General features: G+C 40.8%; 1 protein-coding gene across 3 annotated transcripts in view; it reads left to right on the top strand.

Annotated features, from left to right (window-relative positions):
- PRKDC (protein kinase, DNA-activated, catalytic subunit) overlaps window positions 1-18,210 on the top strand; it is a 321,194-nt gene that overhangs the window by 83,963 nt on the left and 219,021 nt on the right. For all 3 annotated transcript variants that reach the window (XR_007513335.1, XM_049854457.1, XM_049854458.1), the window contains exons 28-31: window positions 608-702; window positions 1,924-2,023; window positions 3,822-3,955; window positions 16,066-16,320. Coding sequence is in view for 2 of the 3 variants with exons in the window: in XM_049854457.1 (XP_049710414.1) it covers window positions 608-702; window positions 1,924-2,023; window positions 3,822-3,955; window positions 16,066-16,320 (584 nt within the window). In the remaining variant the exon portion in view is untranslated. The remainder of the gene's footprint in view (window positions 1-607; window positions 703-1,923; window positions 2,024-3,821; window positions 3,956-16,065; window positions 16,321-18,210) is intronic.

Genomic DNA, 18,210 nt, shown 5'->3' with positions numbered 1-18,210 from the left:
TTTGATAGCTCAAAATTGGAACCATTCTCAAAGCCAACTCTACAGACAGGGATTGGCCTGGACTACAAGATAGACAATGATGCAAGTGAGGAGTGAACTTCGTGGCTCAAGTAGACACTTGAGAATATGCGGGCAACTCCTGTTTGGTGGCGAGATGAGAAGGAAGAGGGGGACAGGAGCTGGTTGAATGGACATGGGGAATACAGGATGGAGAGGGGCAATGTGCTGTCTCATTGAGGAGAGCAGCTAGGAGTACACAGCAAGGTGTGTATAACTTTTTGTATGAAAGACTGATTTGATTTGTAAACTTCTACCTAAACCACAATGAATAAATTAAAAACAAAAAAAACAAGTAAACATCTTTCTGGTATTCTCTGCTTTCAGCCAGTTTCCATCTGACATCAGCAATGGTGTCTCTGATTCTGCGTCCTCTTTCTGAATCCAGCTTGAATTTCTGGCGGTTCCCTGTTGATATGCTCCTGTGGCTACTTTTGAATGATCTTCAGCAAAATTTTACTGTGTGTGATATTAATGATATTGTTTGATGATTTCCTCATTTGGTGGGGTCACCTTCCCTAGGTGAGACTTAATATTCTTTATTTTACAGGGAAGAAGAGTCCTTGGTAGAACAGTTTGTGTTTGAAGCCTTGGTTGTCTATATGGAAAGTCTGGCCTTAGCACACACAGATGAAAAGTCCTTGGGTATGTTTTATCTAGGCTTCCTGTTTTTGTGCTGGTGGTTCTGCTTGCCTTAGGAGTCTTTAGAGCTTTTCCGCTCAGGTCTTAAATTATGCCTCAGTGATTCTCACGTAAGATGCTGTTGTCTTCCTTTCCCTTGCCTCTTATTTGAGGTGATACATGTGAAGAGGAGCTGTACCCCTCTAGCACCTATAGTGTGCTTTGCACAAGAATCTTCCATGACTTCTTCCTCAGAGGCTCGCCACATACCCCTGGAGCCATTGAGCTTGACCCCTGGCTGGCTGGAACCCCTCCCCAGGAAGTGGGACAATTTTATTTGAGCGGGAAGAACTCATAGAGCTTGCCCTGTTTGGGCCCTACAAGTCACAAGCTTGGGGGTGGGGGGTAAGGGGCGGACAGACTGCTTGTCTGTCTATGTGTCCAGATTTTGGTTTAGGTTTATATTGTAAAAGACAGGCTGAGATGTATTCACTCAGGTTGATAGTCTACTGTGGGAAAAAGTCCTTAAAATTTAGTCCTTGCCATCAAAAGGCTCAAAATTACCTTAGTTATCTTAACATCCCATATAGGTGAATTTTCTCCACAAGTGGGACTTTATTCTTTCTGAAATTGCTGCCATAGTTCACGAGCACAGAAGGAAGCCTTTGTCTTGGTGCTCAGTTCAGAATAAGCTCTGTCAGGTACCTCCTTTCCAAGGGCCTTTGGCTTCGGAGGACTGTTTCACCATGGCCCTTTCTATTCTCTTCCTGCAGTTGCGGTATGCTTACTCTATAATGTCGTTTAACTCACGTGTGAGTTACAGCCATAAACTGAGGCACATAGACTGTAGCCTGACACGTGGGTTTTGTAATACCTGGGAGGTCCCATGGTGTGTGGGCTGCACCTGGCCAAAGGAGGCTGCAGGCGTGTGGACTGTGGTCTAGTGTGGTATTACCGTGATCTGGTGTGGTATTACTGTGGTCTGGTGTGGTATTACTGTGGTCTGGTGTGGTATTACTGTGTGGTTGTCATCACACTGTCCTGCAGTCTTGTTAAGAAGGGGTTTGCTTTTGGACATGCAGTATAAATCATTTATTTAAGCTTTGTGTTTTGAAGGAGAAAAGATTTTAAATCTTAAGTAAAATTACCTTTTTTTATTAAAAAGTAGACCAGTACTAGTGCTAATTTGTTAATGCTAATTAGCGATCTGTCTTTTTTGGAAACACCTTTTATACCTGAAAACAGGCACAATCCATCAGTGTTGCGATGCCATTGATCATCTAAGGCGCATCATTGAAAAGAAGCACGTTTCTTTAAACAAAGCAAAAAGACGACGTTTGCCACGGTAGGTGATATTATTTCCCTTCTCATTTTTTTTTTAAAAGTTGAGTTTTTTTATTGTTGTAGAAAGCACATGTAATACACTGTTGGCCAATTCAGCATTTTTCATGTGTACAATTCAGTGGCACCAATGTCATCAATCATATTGTGTAGCCATCACCAGCGTTCATTGCCAGATTCTTCATCACCATAAAAAGACACTCAATGCTTTCTAAACAGTGACTCCCCCTCCCCCTCCTGCCCCTGGTAACTCTGTTCCTTTTTTTTTTTTTTAATATAAAATGAATTCTCATCTAACAAAGGACAATCTGAGAGGAACCTGTGGAAGGTAAAGAATTAATTTCCTAAACAAGGAATGTGTGGAAATAAAAAGAATCTTTATTTTTTATCTTTTTTTTTTTTTAATTAATCATTTATTGTGCCTTAAGTGAAAGTATACAAATCAAGTCAGTCTCTCATATAAAAAGTTCTACACACCTTGCTGTGTACTCCTAGTTGCTCTCCCCCTGATGAGACAGCACACTCCTTCTCTCTAATCTGTATTCCCCCTGTCCATTCAGCCAGCTCCTGTCCCCCTCTGCCTTCTCATCTCCCCTCCAGACAGGAACTGCCCACAGTCTCATGTGTCTGCTTGAGCCAAGAAGCTCATTCCTTACCAGTATCATTTTCTGTCTTATAGTTCAGTCCAATCCCTGTCTGGAGAGTTGGCTTCAGGAATGGTTCCAGTCTTGGGCTAACAAAGGGTCTAGGGACCATGACCTTCAGGGTCCCTCTAGTCACAGACCATTAAACCTGGTTAAAGAGTCTGTTTTACAAAGAAGTTAAAAAGCTTTATGTTTGAAATGCTTGGTTTTATGATACAAATTTTATGTTGGTTGGGCTAATAGATAAATTTGAAAATTAGTTTTGTAACTGAGATATTTTATTTTATCTTCACTGGTTATGAATACTCATTTGAAGTGGAATTATTTGACTAGAGTGTGCATGAACTGCTTTGCAGTAAATTATGATGTATGTGACCTAAAATGGCGAGGTGCCGAGATGTCAGAGTAGTAGGTTTGGCAGACATGGACTTGTAGAAGATGTTCTGAGCGCCTTCCTCCCCTCTCCCTCCCGCAGAATCTTGCCACAGCAGTGCCACGTATGAACCCTGCTGATCTTCCGAGGGGTCTGGGTCATTCTGGTGTCTGTGCTGGTGGGCCCTCCTGGGAGCAGCATTGCTCTGTATAGGCTGGAGATTGACGTGTTTTAGAGAAAAGTATCTTTTTTTAAAATTAAGTCTATTATTAAGTTATGATATCTCTTCAGATCCTTGGTTCTCAAACTTGAGCCTGCACCGGTGGGTGTCACCTTTAGTCTAGTTACAGCACACATGTTGGGCACACCCTCAGTGTCTCTGCTTTAGTAGGTCTGGGGTGGGGCCTGAGAATGTGCATTTCTGATGAGCTCACAGATAATGCCAGTGCAGCTGGTCCAGGGACCGCACTTCAAGGACCAAAGTTACATTGTAAAGGAAACCTGAAAATACTTGTTGCCCTTCTTTTAAGAAATAGGTTTAAATTTTTTGCCCTAATGGGGAAAAAAAAAAAAAAATGAAGTCAAGCAGCATTTAAGACCTGTTTAACCAGTGATGTTTTGATTGTGCTCTAATGATGATGTATTAAAAATAAACGGAATGCCTTTTCACGAGGTTTCTGCATGTATCAGCATGATAAAATTAAGTTTCTGATTCCCAGACTTCTTTGCTAAGTGAGTGTTTAACGGTGGGGGTGCAGTAGTTACAGCATGCTGTCTCTTCACAGAGGGTTCCCTCCTGCGTCATCACTGTGCCTGCTGGACGTGGTCAGGTGGCTTCTGGCCCACTGTGGAAGGCCCCAGACGGAGTGTCGGCACAAGTCCATAGAGCTCTTTTACAAATTTGTTCCTTTGTTGCCAGGTATGGTAATCCTTAAAAAAAAAAAAAAATCCTTAAGTCCTATAAAATCATGGCTTTCAATTTTACCAGCAGTGGAGATGCAGACTTACTTAAAAGTTGGTCATTCCATTATTTAAACGAATATAGAGAATAATATGTTTCTGGTAAATTGAGAACATAAGTATGTTCAGTAATCGTTACTAATCGCTTTTATGACTTGTGATAAATTATGGCTGTACATTTCTTGAGGATTTATAGAAGAAAAGTACTGTTTCGATGTTAGTCAAGTAATACAGCAGAAATAAATTTAGAATTTCCTAGTTTCTTTTTTTTTATTCCTCTACTTTTTGCTTTTCTATCTCATTTAATAGAAAGCAAGATGACTTGGGTGACCATTGCAATTTGCACAATATTCAACTGTTGTTGTTGTTAGGTGCCGTCGAGTCAGTTCCGACGCATAGCGACCCTATGCACAACAGAACGAAACACTGCCCAGTCCTGAGCCATCCTCATAATCGTTGTTACGCTTGAGCCCATTGTTGCAGCCCCAGTGTCAATCCACCTCATTGAGAGTCTTCCTCTTTTCCGCTGACCCTGTACTCTGCCAAGCATGGTGTTCTTCTCTAGGAACTGATCCCTCCTGACAACATGTCCAAAGTGTGTAAGACGCAGTCTCGCCATCCTTGCCTCTAAGGAGCGTCCTGGCTGTACTTCTTCTAAGACAGATTTGTTCGTTCTTCTGGCAGTCCATGGTATATTCAATATTTTTCGCCAACACCACAATTCAAAGGCATCAATTCTTCTTCGGTCTTTCTTACTCATTGTCCAACTTTCACGTGCACATGATGCGATTGAAAATACCATGGCTTGGGTCAGGCGCACCTTAGTCTTCAGGGTGACATCTTTGCTCTTCAACCCTTTGAAGGGTCCTTTGCAGCAGGTTTACCCAGTGCAATGCTTCGTTTGATTTCTTGACTGCAGTTTCCATGGCTGTTGATTGTGGATCCAAGTAAAATGAAATATTCAGTGAATATTCAACTAAGATTCAGAATATTAAGTTAGTGAAATAATGCGGTTATGCTGCTTCAGTGTGTAATTAAGAAGAAATTGCTAGATTCCTAAATCTGAGTGATCTGAGATCATTTTGGTGTTAAAGGAAAGCAATGAATCTATGCTTTTTAGTAAGTATAGCACTGAACCATTAAATTGTACTTACTGGCTTGAAATAATTACTGATTTCCCAGGAGCGAATGTATTACTGTTTTCTCTATTAAACTCAAATCCAGGTTTGGTAGCTTGGACATGGGGAGGCTCCACCCCAGGACTGAAGTGGGTTCTGGCTGCCTTTTGGCACATCCTGGACACCAGCCCAGATGTGGTGTGACGTGGAAGGCTTTAAGGTCTTTGGTGTCAGTGCGCTGAAAATCCACAAGAATGGGCCATTTCTTTGCAGAGGATTATATGGAGCCCTACTTTTTAGAACAAAAGGAAAAAAATTACTTCATGTAATCCTTCTAAAACCAAACTAAACCCACTGCTGTGCAGTTGATTTCAACTTGTAGCAACCCTATAGGACAGAGTAGAGCTGCCCTTAGGGTTTCCAAGGCTGTAAATCTTTACGGAAGCAGACTGCCACATTATCTTCCAAGGAGTGGGTGGTGGGTTCCAACCACCCACCTTTTGGTTAGCAGCCAAGTGCCAGCCGAGTGCTTTAGCCACCATGCTACCAGGGCTTTGGTCCTTCTAAAACAAGCGTAGAGTACGTATTTGTATGTGCTATACTATAAATTTATAACCCAAACCAAACCCACTGCTGTCGGGTCTTATAGGGCAGAGTAGAACTGCCTCATAGAGTTTCCAAGGAGTGCCTGGTGGCTTTGAACTGTTGACCTCTTGGTTAGCAGCCATAATGCTTAACCACTATGCCACCAGGGTTTCCCATAAATTTATATATATGATATAAATGTATTTGTATTTTTAGTGTACAGAATTAAAAGAACACTGTTAGTATTTTGGAAACCCTGGTGGCGTAGTGGTTAAATGCTACAGCTGCTAACCAAAGGGTCAGCAGTTCAGATCCACCAGCTGCCCTTAGAAGCTCCATGGGGCAGTTCTACTCTGTCCTATAGGGTCGCTATGAGTCGGAATCGACTCAATGGCACTGGGTTTGGTTTTGGTTTTTGGTTGGTATTTTATATTTGCTTACTGCTTCTTAGTTAACAAATTGTTTTTCCTCTGTGAAGTCATTTTATTTTCATAACACCCGGTAAAGTCGCTAAAGAGCAGTCCCGAGGGGTGTCGGGGGCATACTTTACTCTTCCTAAGAGTAGCTGTGGTCCAGCTGTTACACAGATAGATGGTGCAACTTCTTGGCAGGTCCTACCTCATATTCAGGCCTCTGACCCTCGTCTAGCATACACGTTGGTCTCAGTGTTGTCAAATTGACTGAGCTCAGGGATTTCTACTGCGTTTTCTTTCTTTTCAGTTGCATGTAGGTATCTTATATACTTTGAATTAAATAATAGAGCTTTGCTCTCAGAATTGTTTCTGTAAACAGGTTACAGGATTACAGTAGTAGGTGAACCTTGCCCTTCTCCCAGCACGTCTGCCATATGTGTAAAAGTGCTGAGCCTTCCTCCACTGCCACTTCTCCTGTGTCCTCCCAGCGTGTTCCTACTTCTCTCTTCCTGCAGGAGTTCTTAGGGGGAAGTGTGAGCATTGCTTTACCAGATGCTTTTCTCCTGAAGTGGGACAAGGAGGTGTGGGGCGTGAGCGTAGACCATGAGAGGTGGTGGAGGGGCACAGGGTCCCCGAAGGCCTAGAGCACAGGATTCGTGGAGGGGTGTGGGGTCCCTGAGTGCCCAGACCACAGGACGTGGTGGAGAGGTATGGGGTCCCTGAGTGCCCAGACCACAAGATGTGGTGGAGGGGTGCAGGTGCCCATGAACACAGAGACCTTGGGACACAGTAGAGGGCACAGGGTCCCTGAGTGCTCAGACCACAGGACTCGTGGAGGGGCATGGGGTCCCTGAGTACAGACCACAGAACTTGTGGAGGGGCATGGGGTCCCTGAGTATGGACCACAGGACATGGTGACAGGTGCAAGCATGTCCCTAAGATGTCAATCAAGAGCACCTGAAAGTGGGTGTCCACTCGGTGGCTTCTTACGTGGAGCTTCCATGACGGTGAGTGGGTTGGGTCGTGAGACAAGGTACCACCAGAATAGGACATCCTCATCCAAGAACCCTCAAGAAAGGCAGGGCCAGAGGGCCAGCTTTGCCCCCGTCCTTGCTCCTTTCCACCAACCTCCCTGTCCTGGTCTCCCCTAATGGGCATTCTGTGTCCTTTCTTCCCTGATCTGTGTTCTGTGTCCTTTCTTCCCTGATGGGCATTCAGTGTCCTTTCTTCCCTGATCTGTGTTCCGTGTCCTTTCTCCCCTGTTGGGCATTCTGTGTCCTTTCTTCCCTGATCTGTGTTCCATGTCCTTTCTCCCCTGTTGGGCATTCTGTGTCCTTTCTTCCCTGATCTGTGTTCCGTGTCCTTTCTTCCCTGATGGGCGTTCTGTGCCCTTTCTTCCCTGATGGGCATTCTGTGTCCTTTTTTCCATGATGGGCATTTTGGGTCCTTTCTTCCCTGATCTCTGTCCCATGTCCTTTCTTCCCTGATGGGCATTCTGTGTCCTTTTCTTCCCTGATCTGTGTTCTGTGTCCTTTCTTCTCTGATGGGCATTCTGTGTCCGTTCTTCCCTGATCTGTGTCCCGTGTCCTTTCTTCCCTGATGAGCATTCTGTGTCCTTTTTTCCATGATGGGCATTTTGGGTCCTTTATTCCCTGATCTGTCTTCTGTGTCGTTTCATCCCTGATCTGTGCTCCGTGTCCTTTCTTTGTTTCTTTTTTATTTTTTTTTAATTTTTACTGTGCTTTAAGTGAACGTTTACAAGTCAAGTCAGTGTCTCCTACAAAAACTTACATACACCTTGCTATATACTCCTAGTTGCTTTCTCTTGAATGAGACAGGACACTCCCTCCGTCTTCTATTTTGTGTCCAGTAAGCTGACATCTGTCCCCCTGGCCCTTCACATCTCCCCTCCAGAAAGGAGCTGCCCACATAGTCTCATGTGTCTCCTTGAGCCGAGAAGCTCACTCCTCACCAGTATCATTTTCTATCTTATAGTCCAGTCCAATCGCTGTCTGAAGAGTTGGCTTTGGGAATGGTTCCAACCTTGGGCTACCAGAAGGTGTGGGGACCATGATCCCTCCGGGGGTTCCTCCAGACTCAGTCAGACCATTAAGTCCAGTCTTTTTACGAGAATTTGAGGTCTGCATCCCACTGCTATCCTGCTCCTTCAGGGATTCTCTGTTGTGTTCCCTGTCATGGCAGCCATCGGTTGTAACCAGGCACCCTCTAGTTCTTCTGGTCTCAGGTTGATGTAGTCTTTGTTTTATGTGGCCCTTTCTGACTCCTGGGCTCATAATTACCTTGTGTTGTTGGTGTTCTTCATTGTCCTTTGCTCCAGGTGGGATGAGACCAATTGATGCAACTTAAATGACCACTTGCTAGCGTTTAAGACCCCAGATGCCACTCTCCAAAGTGGGATGCAGAATGTTTTCTTAATAGATTTTATTATGCCAGTTGACCTAAATGTCCCCTGAAACCATGGTCCCCAAACCCCCACCCCTGCTACGCTGGCCTTTGAAGCATTCGGTTTATTGAGGAAACCTCTTTGCTTTTGGTTTAGTCCCGTTGTGTTGACCTCTCCTGTAATGTGTGTTGTCTTTCCCTTCACCTAAATTAGTTCTTGTCTGCTATCTAGTTAGTGAATCCCCCTCTCCCTCCTTCCCTCCCTGCCCTCTCTCGTAACCATCGAAGAATATTTTTTTCTGTGTTTGAACTATTTCTTGAGATCTTGTAGTAGTGGTCTCATACAGGACTTGTCCTTTTGCAGCTGACGAATTTCACTCAGCATAATGCCTTCCAGATTCCTCCATGTTATGAAATGTTTCACAGATTCATCACTGTTCTTTATCGATGCGTAGTATTCCATTGTGTGAATATGCCATAATTTATCCATTCATCTGTTGATGGGCACCTTGGTTGCTTCCATCTTTTGCTGTTGTAAACAGTGCTGCAGTGAACATGGGTGTGCATATATCTGTTCAAGTAAATGCTCTTATTTCTCTAGGATATATTCCAAGAAGTGGGATTGCTGGATCGTATGGTGTTCTATTTCTGACTTTTTAAGGAAGCGCGGAATCGATTTCCAAAGTAGTTGTACCATTTTACATTCCCATCAGCAGTGTATAAGTCTTGCAGTGTCTCCACAACCTCTCCAACATTTATTATTTTGTGTTTTTTGGATTAATGCCATCTTTGTTGGAGTGAGATAGAATCTCATTGTAGCTTTGATGTGCATTTCTCTAATGGCTAGTGATCACGAGCATTTCCTCGTGTATCTGTTATCTACCTGAATGTCATCTTTAGTGAAATGTCTGTTCATATCCTTTGCCCATTTTATAATTGTGTTGTTTGTCTTTTTGTTGTTGAGTTTTTCAGCAATGTGTAGATTTTAGAGATCAGCTGCTGATTGGAAATGTCATAGCTTTTTCCCAATCTGTAGGTAATCTTTTTACTCTTTTTATGAAGTCTTTGGATGAGCATAGGTGTTTGACTTTTAGGAGCTCCCAGTTATCTAATTTCTCTTCTGGTGTTTGTACATTTCCAGTAATGTTTTGTATACTGTTTATGCCATATATGAGGCCTCCTAGCACTGTCCCTATTTTTTCTTCCATGACCTTTATCGTTTTAGATTTTATATTTAGGTCTTTGGTCCATTTTGAGTTGGCTTTTTGCATGGGGTGAGGTATGGGTCTTGTTTCATTTTTTTGCAGATGGATATCCAGTTATGCCAGCACCATTTGTAAAAGAGACTGTCTTTTCCCCATTTAACAGACTTTGGGCCTTTGTCAGATAGGTGGGCAGATTTATGTCTGGATTCTCAATTTTGTTCCACTGGTCTGTGTATCTGTTGTACCAGTTCCAGGCTGTTTTGACTACTCTGGTGGTATAATATGTTCTAAAATCAGGTAATGTGAGACCTCTGACTTTGTGTTTTTTCAGTAATGCTTTACTTATCTGGGGCCTCTTTCCCTTCCATATGAAGTTGGTGATTTGTTTCTCCATCTCTTTAAAAAATGTCACTGGTATTTGGATCAGGATTGGATTGTATCTATATATCGCTCTGGGTAGAATAGACATTTTTACAGTGTTGAGTCTTCCTATCCACGAGCAAGGTTTGTTTTCCCAGTTATGTAGGTCTGTTTTGGTTTCTTGCAGTAGTGTTTTACAGTTTTCTTTGTGTAGGTCTTTTATGTCTCTGGTTAGATTTATCCCTAAGTATTTTATCTTCTTGGAGTGAGTTGTAAATGGTATTGATTTGGTGATTTCCTCTTTGACGCTCTCTTTGTTGGTGTAGAGGAATCCAACTGATTTATGTGTGTTTGTCTTGTATTCTGATACTCTGCTAAACTCTTCTATTAGTTTCAGTAGTTTTCTTGAAGATTCTTTAGGTTTTCTGTGTATAAGATCATGTCATCTGCAAACAGAGATATTTTTACTTCTTCTTTGCCAATTTAGATGCCCTTTATTTCTTTATCTAGCCTAATAGCTCTGGGTAGGACCTCCAGCACAATGTTGAATAAGAGTGGTGATAAAGGGCATCCTTCTCTGGTTCCCAGTCTCAGGGGGAATGCTTTCAGACTCTCTCCATTTAGAATGATGTTGGCTCTTGGCTTTGTATTATTATAATTAATAATAATAAATGCCCTTTATTATGCTGAGGGATTTTCTTTCTGTTCCTATTTTGCTGAGAGTTTTTATCATGAATGGGTGTTGGACTTTGTCAAATGCCTTTTCTTCATCAATTGATAAGATCTTGTGGTTCTTGTCTTTTGTTTTACTTATATAATGGATTACATTAATTGTTTTTCTAATGTTGAAGCATCCCTGCATACCTGGTATGAATCCCGCTTGGTCATGGTGAATTATTTTTTTGATATGTTGTTGAATTCTATTGGCTAGAATTTTGTTCATGATTATTGCATTTAAGTTCATGAGGGATATAGGTCTGTAATTTTCTTTTTTGTGGTGTCTTTATCTGGTTTTCGTATCAGGAATATGGTGGCTTCATAGAATGAGTTTGGGAGTATTCCATCCTTTTCTATGCTCTGAAATACCTTTAGTAGTAGTGGTATTAAGTCTTCTCTGAAAGTTTGGCAGAATTGTCCTGTGAAGCCGTCAGGGCCAAGGCTTTTGTTTGATGGGAGTTTTTTGATTACTTTGTCAGTCTTTTCTTTTGTTATGGGTTTCTTTAGTTGTTCTGCCTCTGTTTGTATAGTATAGGTAAGTAGTGTGTTTCTAGAAATTTGTCCATTTCCTCTAGGTTTTCAAAATTGTTAGAGTACGACTTTTCATAGTGCTGTGTTATGATTCTTTTAATTTCAGTTGGGTCTGTTGTGATATCGCCCATCTCATTTCTTATTCGGGTCATTTGCTTGTCTCCTGTTTTTCTTTTGCAATCTGGCCAATTCCGCGTCCTTTCTCCCCTGGTCTGTGTTCTGTGTCCTTTGCTCCCTGATGTGTATTCTCTGTCGTTTCTTCCCTGTTGTGTGTTCTGTGTCCTTTCTTCCCTGGTATATTTTTTGTGTCCTTTCTTCCCATGCTCTCTCCCTCTTTCATTCTTAGTGTGGAATTTAAATACCTTATTCTTTTCATTCATTGTTATAGTTTCATTTTCTCTTTTCTTAATGAAAAGAATGCAGTGTTTCATGTTTCTTTCTAAAACAAACCCTTAAATCAGGATATTAATATTATTTTTTGCCTGTGTAGTTTGTGATAGGTGTATTTGGACATAGCAGAAAACCTTTTAATACTTCAGAAATACGTGACTCTTTGGATTATTTTTTACCTTCACTGCTGTCAGAGTGATTTGACCTCTTACAGAACCACTGGTTTCTTACTGACATATTTTTTTTTTCTTTCATTTACAAGAAGTTTAATATCTAAGATAAAAAAATATCTTTTTAAAAGCAGGTTGTTTGGCTTTTATATTAACAAATGCTGTACTTGCTGTGTGGTAAACACTATTCTCAGCACTTTTTCAGGCATTAACTGCTGCATTTCATTTAATCTTTGTCGCAATCCAGGAGGGAGACACTGTTGTTCTAATCTTCCATCAGGAAGCTGAGACATAGAGGCCGGGTCCTAGGCTGGGTGGTGGCATGACCAGGGTAGGAACCCAAGGATCACAGCAGTCTTGTGACTAGAAAAGGAATCATAGTTTTTAAGAAAAAAGGCGGGGAAAGGACATTAAGTTTAAGATAGCTATTCCAAAGGGTGTGTTTGATAAAGCTGAAGCAAGTGGCTTTTGGTGGAAGTATCTTCTTGGCAGTGGTTATAGTCACATTAGTTACGAGAGTGCTGTGAAAAAGAATCATCCAAGTCATTTGGCAGTTTTACTGCTCTGATAGGTAGTTTATGTGGGACTGTTCTGGAAAAGCATTAGAAATATTTTGGTACCTCCAGTTTTTTTCACATTTGTTTTTTTAGCGTAATAAAAATTTTAATTTATTGTTTACTATTGAGGGATGGTATTTAAAAAATTTTGTTGTGGTAAAACATATAAAAAAAATTGCCATTGGAACCATTTTTCAGTGTACAGTTCAGTGACATTAATTACATTCACTATCTCGTACAGCCATTACCAGTGTCAATTTCCAAAACATTTTCATCACCCCAAACCCGTTAAGCGGTGACTTCCACTTTCTTCCTTCCTCTCACCCTTGGTAGCCACTGATATACTTGTTTCGATGCCTTTGCCGGTTCTAATTATTTCATATACGTGGGGCCATAAAACATTTGTCCCTTTGTGTCAGACTTATTCCACTCAGCATGTTTTCAAGGCTCATCTGTGTTGTTGCATGTATCAGGACTTTTTTTTTCATGATTTATTTGTTATTGTTGTTGAGAGTATGCACAGCAGAACGTACACCAGTTCAACAAGAACTTAATTTGTCTTTATGGAGGAATAATATTCCATTGTATGGATATACAGTATCACATTTCGTTTATCCATTCATTTTTTGATAGGCACTTGGATTGTTCTACTTTTAAGCTATTGTAAATAAAGCTACAGTGAGCTTTGGTGTACAAGTTTCTGCTTGAGCTCCTGCTTTCAGCTTTTTTGGATAGGTACCTAGCAGTGGAATTGCTGGAATATAACGGTAATTCTATCTTTAACATTTTGAGGAACTACCAGACTGTTTTCCACAGTGGCTGCACCATTTGATATTCCCGCCAGCAATGCACAAGGCTTCCAATTTCCCTACATCTTTGGCAACACCTAATTTCTGTTTTTTAATAATAGTCATTGTAGTTGATGTGACATGGCATTTCACTGTAGTTTCAATTTGCATTCCCGTAGTGGCTCGTACTGCCACCCATCTGTCAGTTTGTTGTCCTGCAGTGGCTTACGTGTTGCTGTAATGCTGGAAGTTATGCCACTGTTATTTCAAATACCAGTAGGGTCACCCATGGTGGACAGGTTTCAGCAAAGCTTCTAGACTAAGAAAGACTAGGAAGAAAGGCCTGGTGATCTGTTCCTGAAAATTAGCCAATAAAAACCCTTTGGTTCACAACAGAATATAGTCTGATGTAGTGCTAGAAATGAGCCCTCTAGGATGGAAGGCATTCAAAATACAACAATAGACTCGAGCATACCAATGATGGTGAAGATGGCACAGGACTGGGCAACTTTTTGTTCTGTTACACATAAGGTTGCCATGATTTGGAGCTGACTTGATGGCAGCAAACAATAGCAACAACAGTGACTAATGACGCTGAGCATCTTGTCATTTGCTTATTGGCCATTTGTTAACTTCTTTGGTGAAATGTCTGTTCAAGTCCATTGCCCATTTTTTTAAAACTGGGATCTTTGTCTTTTTGTTGTTGAGTTGTCAGAGCTCTTTATATATTCTCAAAAGTAGATTCTTATCAGGTATATAATTTGCAAATATTTTCTCTCGTTCTGTGGGTTGCCTTTTCAATTTCTTGTTAGTATCCTTTGATGGACAAAAGTTTTTCATTTTAATGAAGCCCAGTTTACCTATTTTTGTTGTTGTTCTCATGCTTTTTGTGTCATATCTAAGAATCCACTGCCAAATCCATGGTCATGAAGACTTACCCCTTGCTTTCGTCTAAGAGTTTTATGATTTAAGCCCTTATATTTAGGTCTTTGACCCATTTTGAGTTCATTTATTTTTCTGGTATGAAGTTGGAGTCCAACTTAATTTTTTTTTAATGTGTAGAAACCCAGTCATCCTATCATGAGGAATGCTGTTCTTGATTAGGCACAGTGATTAGATTAAAGAGATTTAATTATAGGAAAAATATTTATAGTATATATTTAAAAACTTCTATTTATTCTGTTGTTGTTGAGAATATACACAGCAAAACATATACCAGTTTGTTTCTACATGTACAATTTAGTGACATTGATTGCATTCTTTGAATTGTGCAACCACTCTTACTCTCATTTTCTGAGTCGTTCCTCCCCCATTAACATAAACTCACTGCCCCCTAAGCTTCCCATCTAATCTTTCAAGTTGCTCTTGTCAATTTGATCCCGTATAGATAGATCTTAAAAGAGCACAGTGCTCAAGGCAGACAGTCTTTATTAGTTAAGCTAAACTATTGTTTGGCTTTAAGAAGACTTCAAGGGATACTTTTGGTTTAAGGTTTAAAGATTATCTCAGAGCAGTAGTTTCAGGGGTTCATCCAGCCTCTATGTCTCCAGAATGTCTAGGTTCCATGACAATATGAAATTCTGTTCTTGCATGGTCCCCCTTTTGATCAGAATTCTTCTGTAGTCTTCGGTCAAAATGTTCAGCTTATGGTAGCTGGGCACCATCCATTTCTTCTGGTCTCATGGCAAAGGGGGCAGTTGTTCATGGAGGGAATTAGCCACGCATTCCACGTCCTCCTCCTCTTCCTGACTCTCCTCCTTCCTCTGTTGTTCCAGGGTAATAGAGCCCAATCATTGTGCTTGGATGGGTGCTTACAAGCTTTTAAGACTCCAGGTACAATGCAGTGAACTAGAAGGTAGAACAGGGGCACTAAACCAGTTTTTAGAACAATTAAGGGGGATTTTCTGTGAAACTATGACCTTAAACCTCCAAACCAAGGAACCAAACCCCATGAGGTGTTCGGTTGTACTTAACAGCCTCAGCAGATTCTCTTTTTTATTGTTGTTTTAAGTATATCTATCACAGAACTGTTGCCAGTTTGACTTTTTGCAGGTGTACAGCTTATTGATAGCAGTTACAGCAATCAGGTGTGCAACCCAATCTTTTATCAGTGCAGTTTTTCCATCACCGTTAAGTACCTCCACTTCCCCATCTCTCCTGCCCCTGGTAACCACTAATAAACTACGGTATCTATACATTTGCCTTTTGTTGTCTTTTTATGTAAGTGAGGTCATAAAGTATTTGTCCTTTTGTGATTGGCTTATTTCACTCAGCATAATGGCTTTAAGCTCCATCCATACTGTAGCATGTATTAAGACTTTATTTCTCCTCCTGACTGAGTAGTATTCCATTGTATGTACGTATGTACAACATTTTGTTTTTCCATTCATCTGTTAATGGGCCTTTAGGTTGTTTCCACCTTTTAACTGTTGTGAATACTGTTGCCGTGACCATTTGGTGTACAAGTCTCTGAGTCTCTGCCTTCACATCTTTTGAGTATATACTGAGGAGTGGAGTTGCTGGGTCATATGGTAGTTCTATATTTAGTTTTTTGAGGCACTGTCTCACTGTTTTATATAATGGCTATAGCATTTTCAATTTCTGCCAACAAGGATAAGGTTCCAATTTCCCCACATATATATTATTTTCTGTTTTTTTTTTTTTATCTTAATCATTCTAGTGGGAGTGAAATGGTATCTCACTGTGGTTTTGATTTGCATCTCTCTGATGGCTACTGACATTGAGTATCTTTTCATGTGTTTGGTGGCCATTTGAATGTCCTCTTTGGTGAAATGTTATACGTGTATTTTAATCTTTTTTTTTTTTTTTCAGGCAGCAAATCACCTTCTGTGTGGCTAAATGATATTATCAAGGAAGAAGGTATTTATTTTCTTATACAGCAGTTTGAAGGGGGAGGAAGCAGTTGTGACCAGCCTGCTGGCATCCTTGCTCAGCCCACCCTCAGCCATCTGCCAGGGCCGTTTAGTCTTCGTGCGACCCTGCGGTGGATGGACATGCTTCTGGCAGCACTGGAGTGCTACAACACGTTTATCGGAGAGAAGACTGTTGGGGCACTTGAGGTCCTGGGTAGGTACAACTTAGACCCTGAGGGGGTGTTTTCCAGTTCTGCCGGAAGTCGCTCTGGGGAAGCAACCTTTGATTAGACGGCTTGCTTTTAGCCTCACCTCGCAATAGCAGTAGTCAGAGCCGATCCCCCTGTTTAATGCTGCGTGAGGTGCTTTCCCCTCACCTGCATTGAACCTCACAATGAGGAGTGTGAGTGGAAGACAGAACCAAGACCACGTGGACCTGCTCAGAGCCTGCACTTGTCTTGCCCTGTCTGCAGGTTCCAGGTGACCCTGCATGGAATACCCTTTTGAGGTTTTGGTTTGCTACGTTAAAGGAGTTCTTTTGGACGTGAGGCTCTCTGATCTTGTTCTGTGTCTCTGTTAGAGTGTCTTTATGTTTCTTACATTTCCATATTCCTTAGCCTGTTACAGCTGTAGGTGGTAATGGTGGCGTTTGCAGAGGGCAGAATGCAGGGCTTTGTGCGCTCCTTAGCCTGTGCTGGGAGGGAGACTGGCAGGCCGCTTCCTCTTAGTGAAGGTGGGCAAGTGTCCTTCCAAGGCCAGTGCCATCTGCTTTGGGATTTCTTTGACCAGGGATATCTCAGCCTTCTGGGATTTCCCTGCATCCTCTCTCTCACAGAGTCAGAACATGTTCTATTATTTAAGATGGTTTTTAATTTAGGCAGAGTGCCCACTGTAGTGCTTTGTGGCAGTGGTTTACTAATTAATTCTTTCAGAGATAAAGTTCTCATAATCGGAATTTGGGATAAAGGGACCAGGGTCTTTTATCTTTAGCTGGAGGATCGTAGAAGCCGGGCATGTGGAGTATATAATGTGAGTGCATATGCGTGCATATGTCGATGTGCTTGAGTACCTGTGTGCGTGTGTGTGTGTGTGTGCACGTGTGTGCATGCATGTTAGGGTTCAGGAAAACATTTCATATAGCTCTGAAAACCTTCACTCTTTAGCATGAGATTCTGCTCGGAAGGTTAGGTCGAAATTGTGAAACTTTTGACAATATTAGTTGTTTGGGTACAAATAGTACGTTATTTCTAAGGGATGTTTTACATTCTTATTTTGAAAATTTAAACAAGGAAGTAAAACATGCAAAACCTTCTCCCTTAATTCCATTTCTTAGTTGTAAACACTAATAACAGTTTAGTGTTTACTGTTCAAAACTTCTTCTATGCATATAAAATTAGTACATAAATGTTTTCTTAGTTTTTATTTTTTACTTAATGAGATCATTCCATATACTTTAATGTAATTTGCTTTAAAAAAAAAAACTTACAGTATTGGAGGTCTTTCTGTGTTAGTATAGATACACTGATTTAATTTAAATGACCACGGATACAGTTAAGTGGTCTTCAGACTGCTTTGCTCATTTACCCTGTCTGGGCAATGGGACAGGAAAAACAGTCTGCCTTCTTTCACACCTTAAAGTTTACAAATAAAATTCCATCACAGATTTAAATAATTGAAAAAGTTTTAATTTCTGGCATCTTATAAACATTGACAAATATTTTATGATAAAACTATTAACATTACTTGAAAAAATTGCAGCATATCCAGGGAACCTAGATAATGTGGCAGTTTTATATCCAGTATCATCAGCTTTAAAAATACACAAGCATTTCTTGTTTAATAGTTGGAAATTTTGCAAAGGTCTTTGAATTATTATTCCTATTCCATTCATCCCACGTTATTTTATCCTAAAGTATTATGGTTTTATGCTTAAGCCTTTTCTTTACTTATAACCCTACATCTTTGCAACAAAAGGATCTGCTTGTTTAAAGATTTCTTCTGTATTAAGTTATCAATACATTTGTTGTTAGGGCAAATTACATTTTTTATCATCAAAACGACATAAATATAATATAAATTTTGATAATTAGTACATACAAAAAGT

The sequence above is a fragment of the Elephas maximus genome, chromosome 15 (assembly GCF_024166365.1).
Source record: "Elephas maximus indicus isolate mEleMax1 chromosome 15, mEleMax1 primary haplotype, whole genome shotgun sequence".
Classification (NCBI taxonomy): domain Eukaryota; kingdom Metazoa; phylum Chordata; class Mammalia; order Proboscidea; family Elephantidae; genus Elephas; species Elephas maximus.
This window is presented reverse-complemented; position numbering and strand designations above follow the sequence as displayed.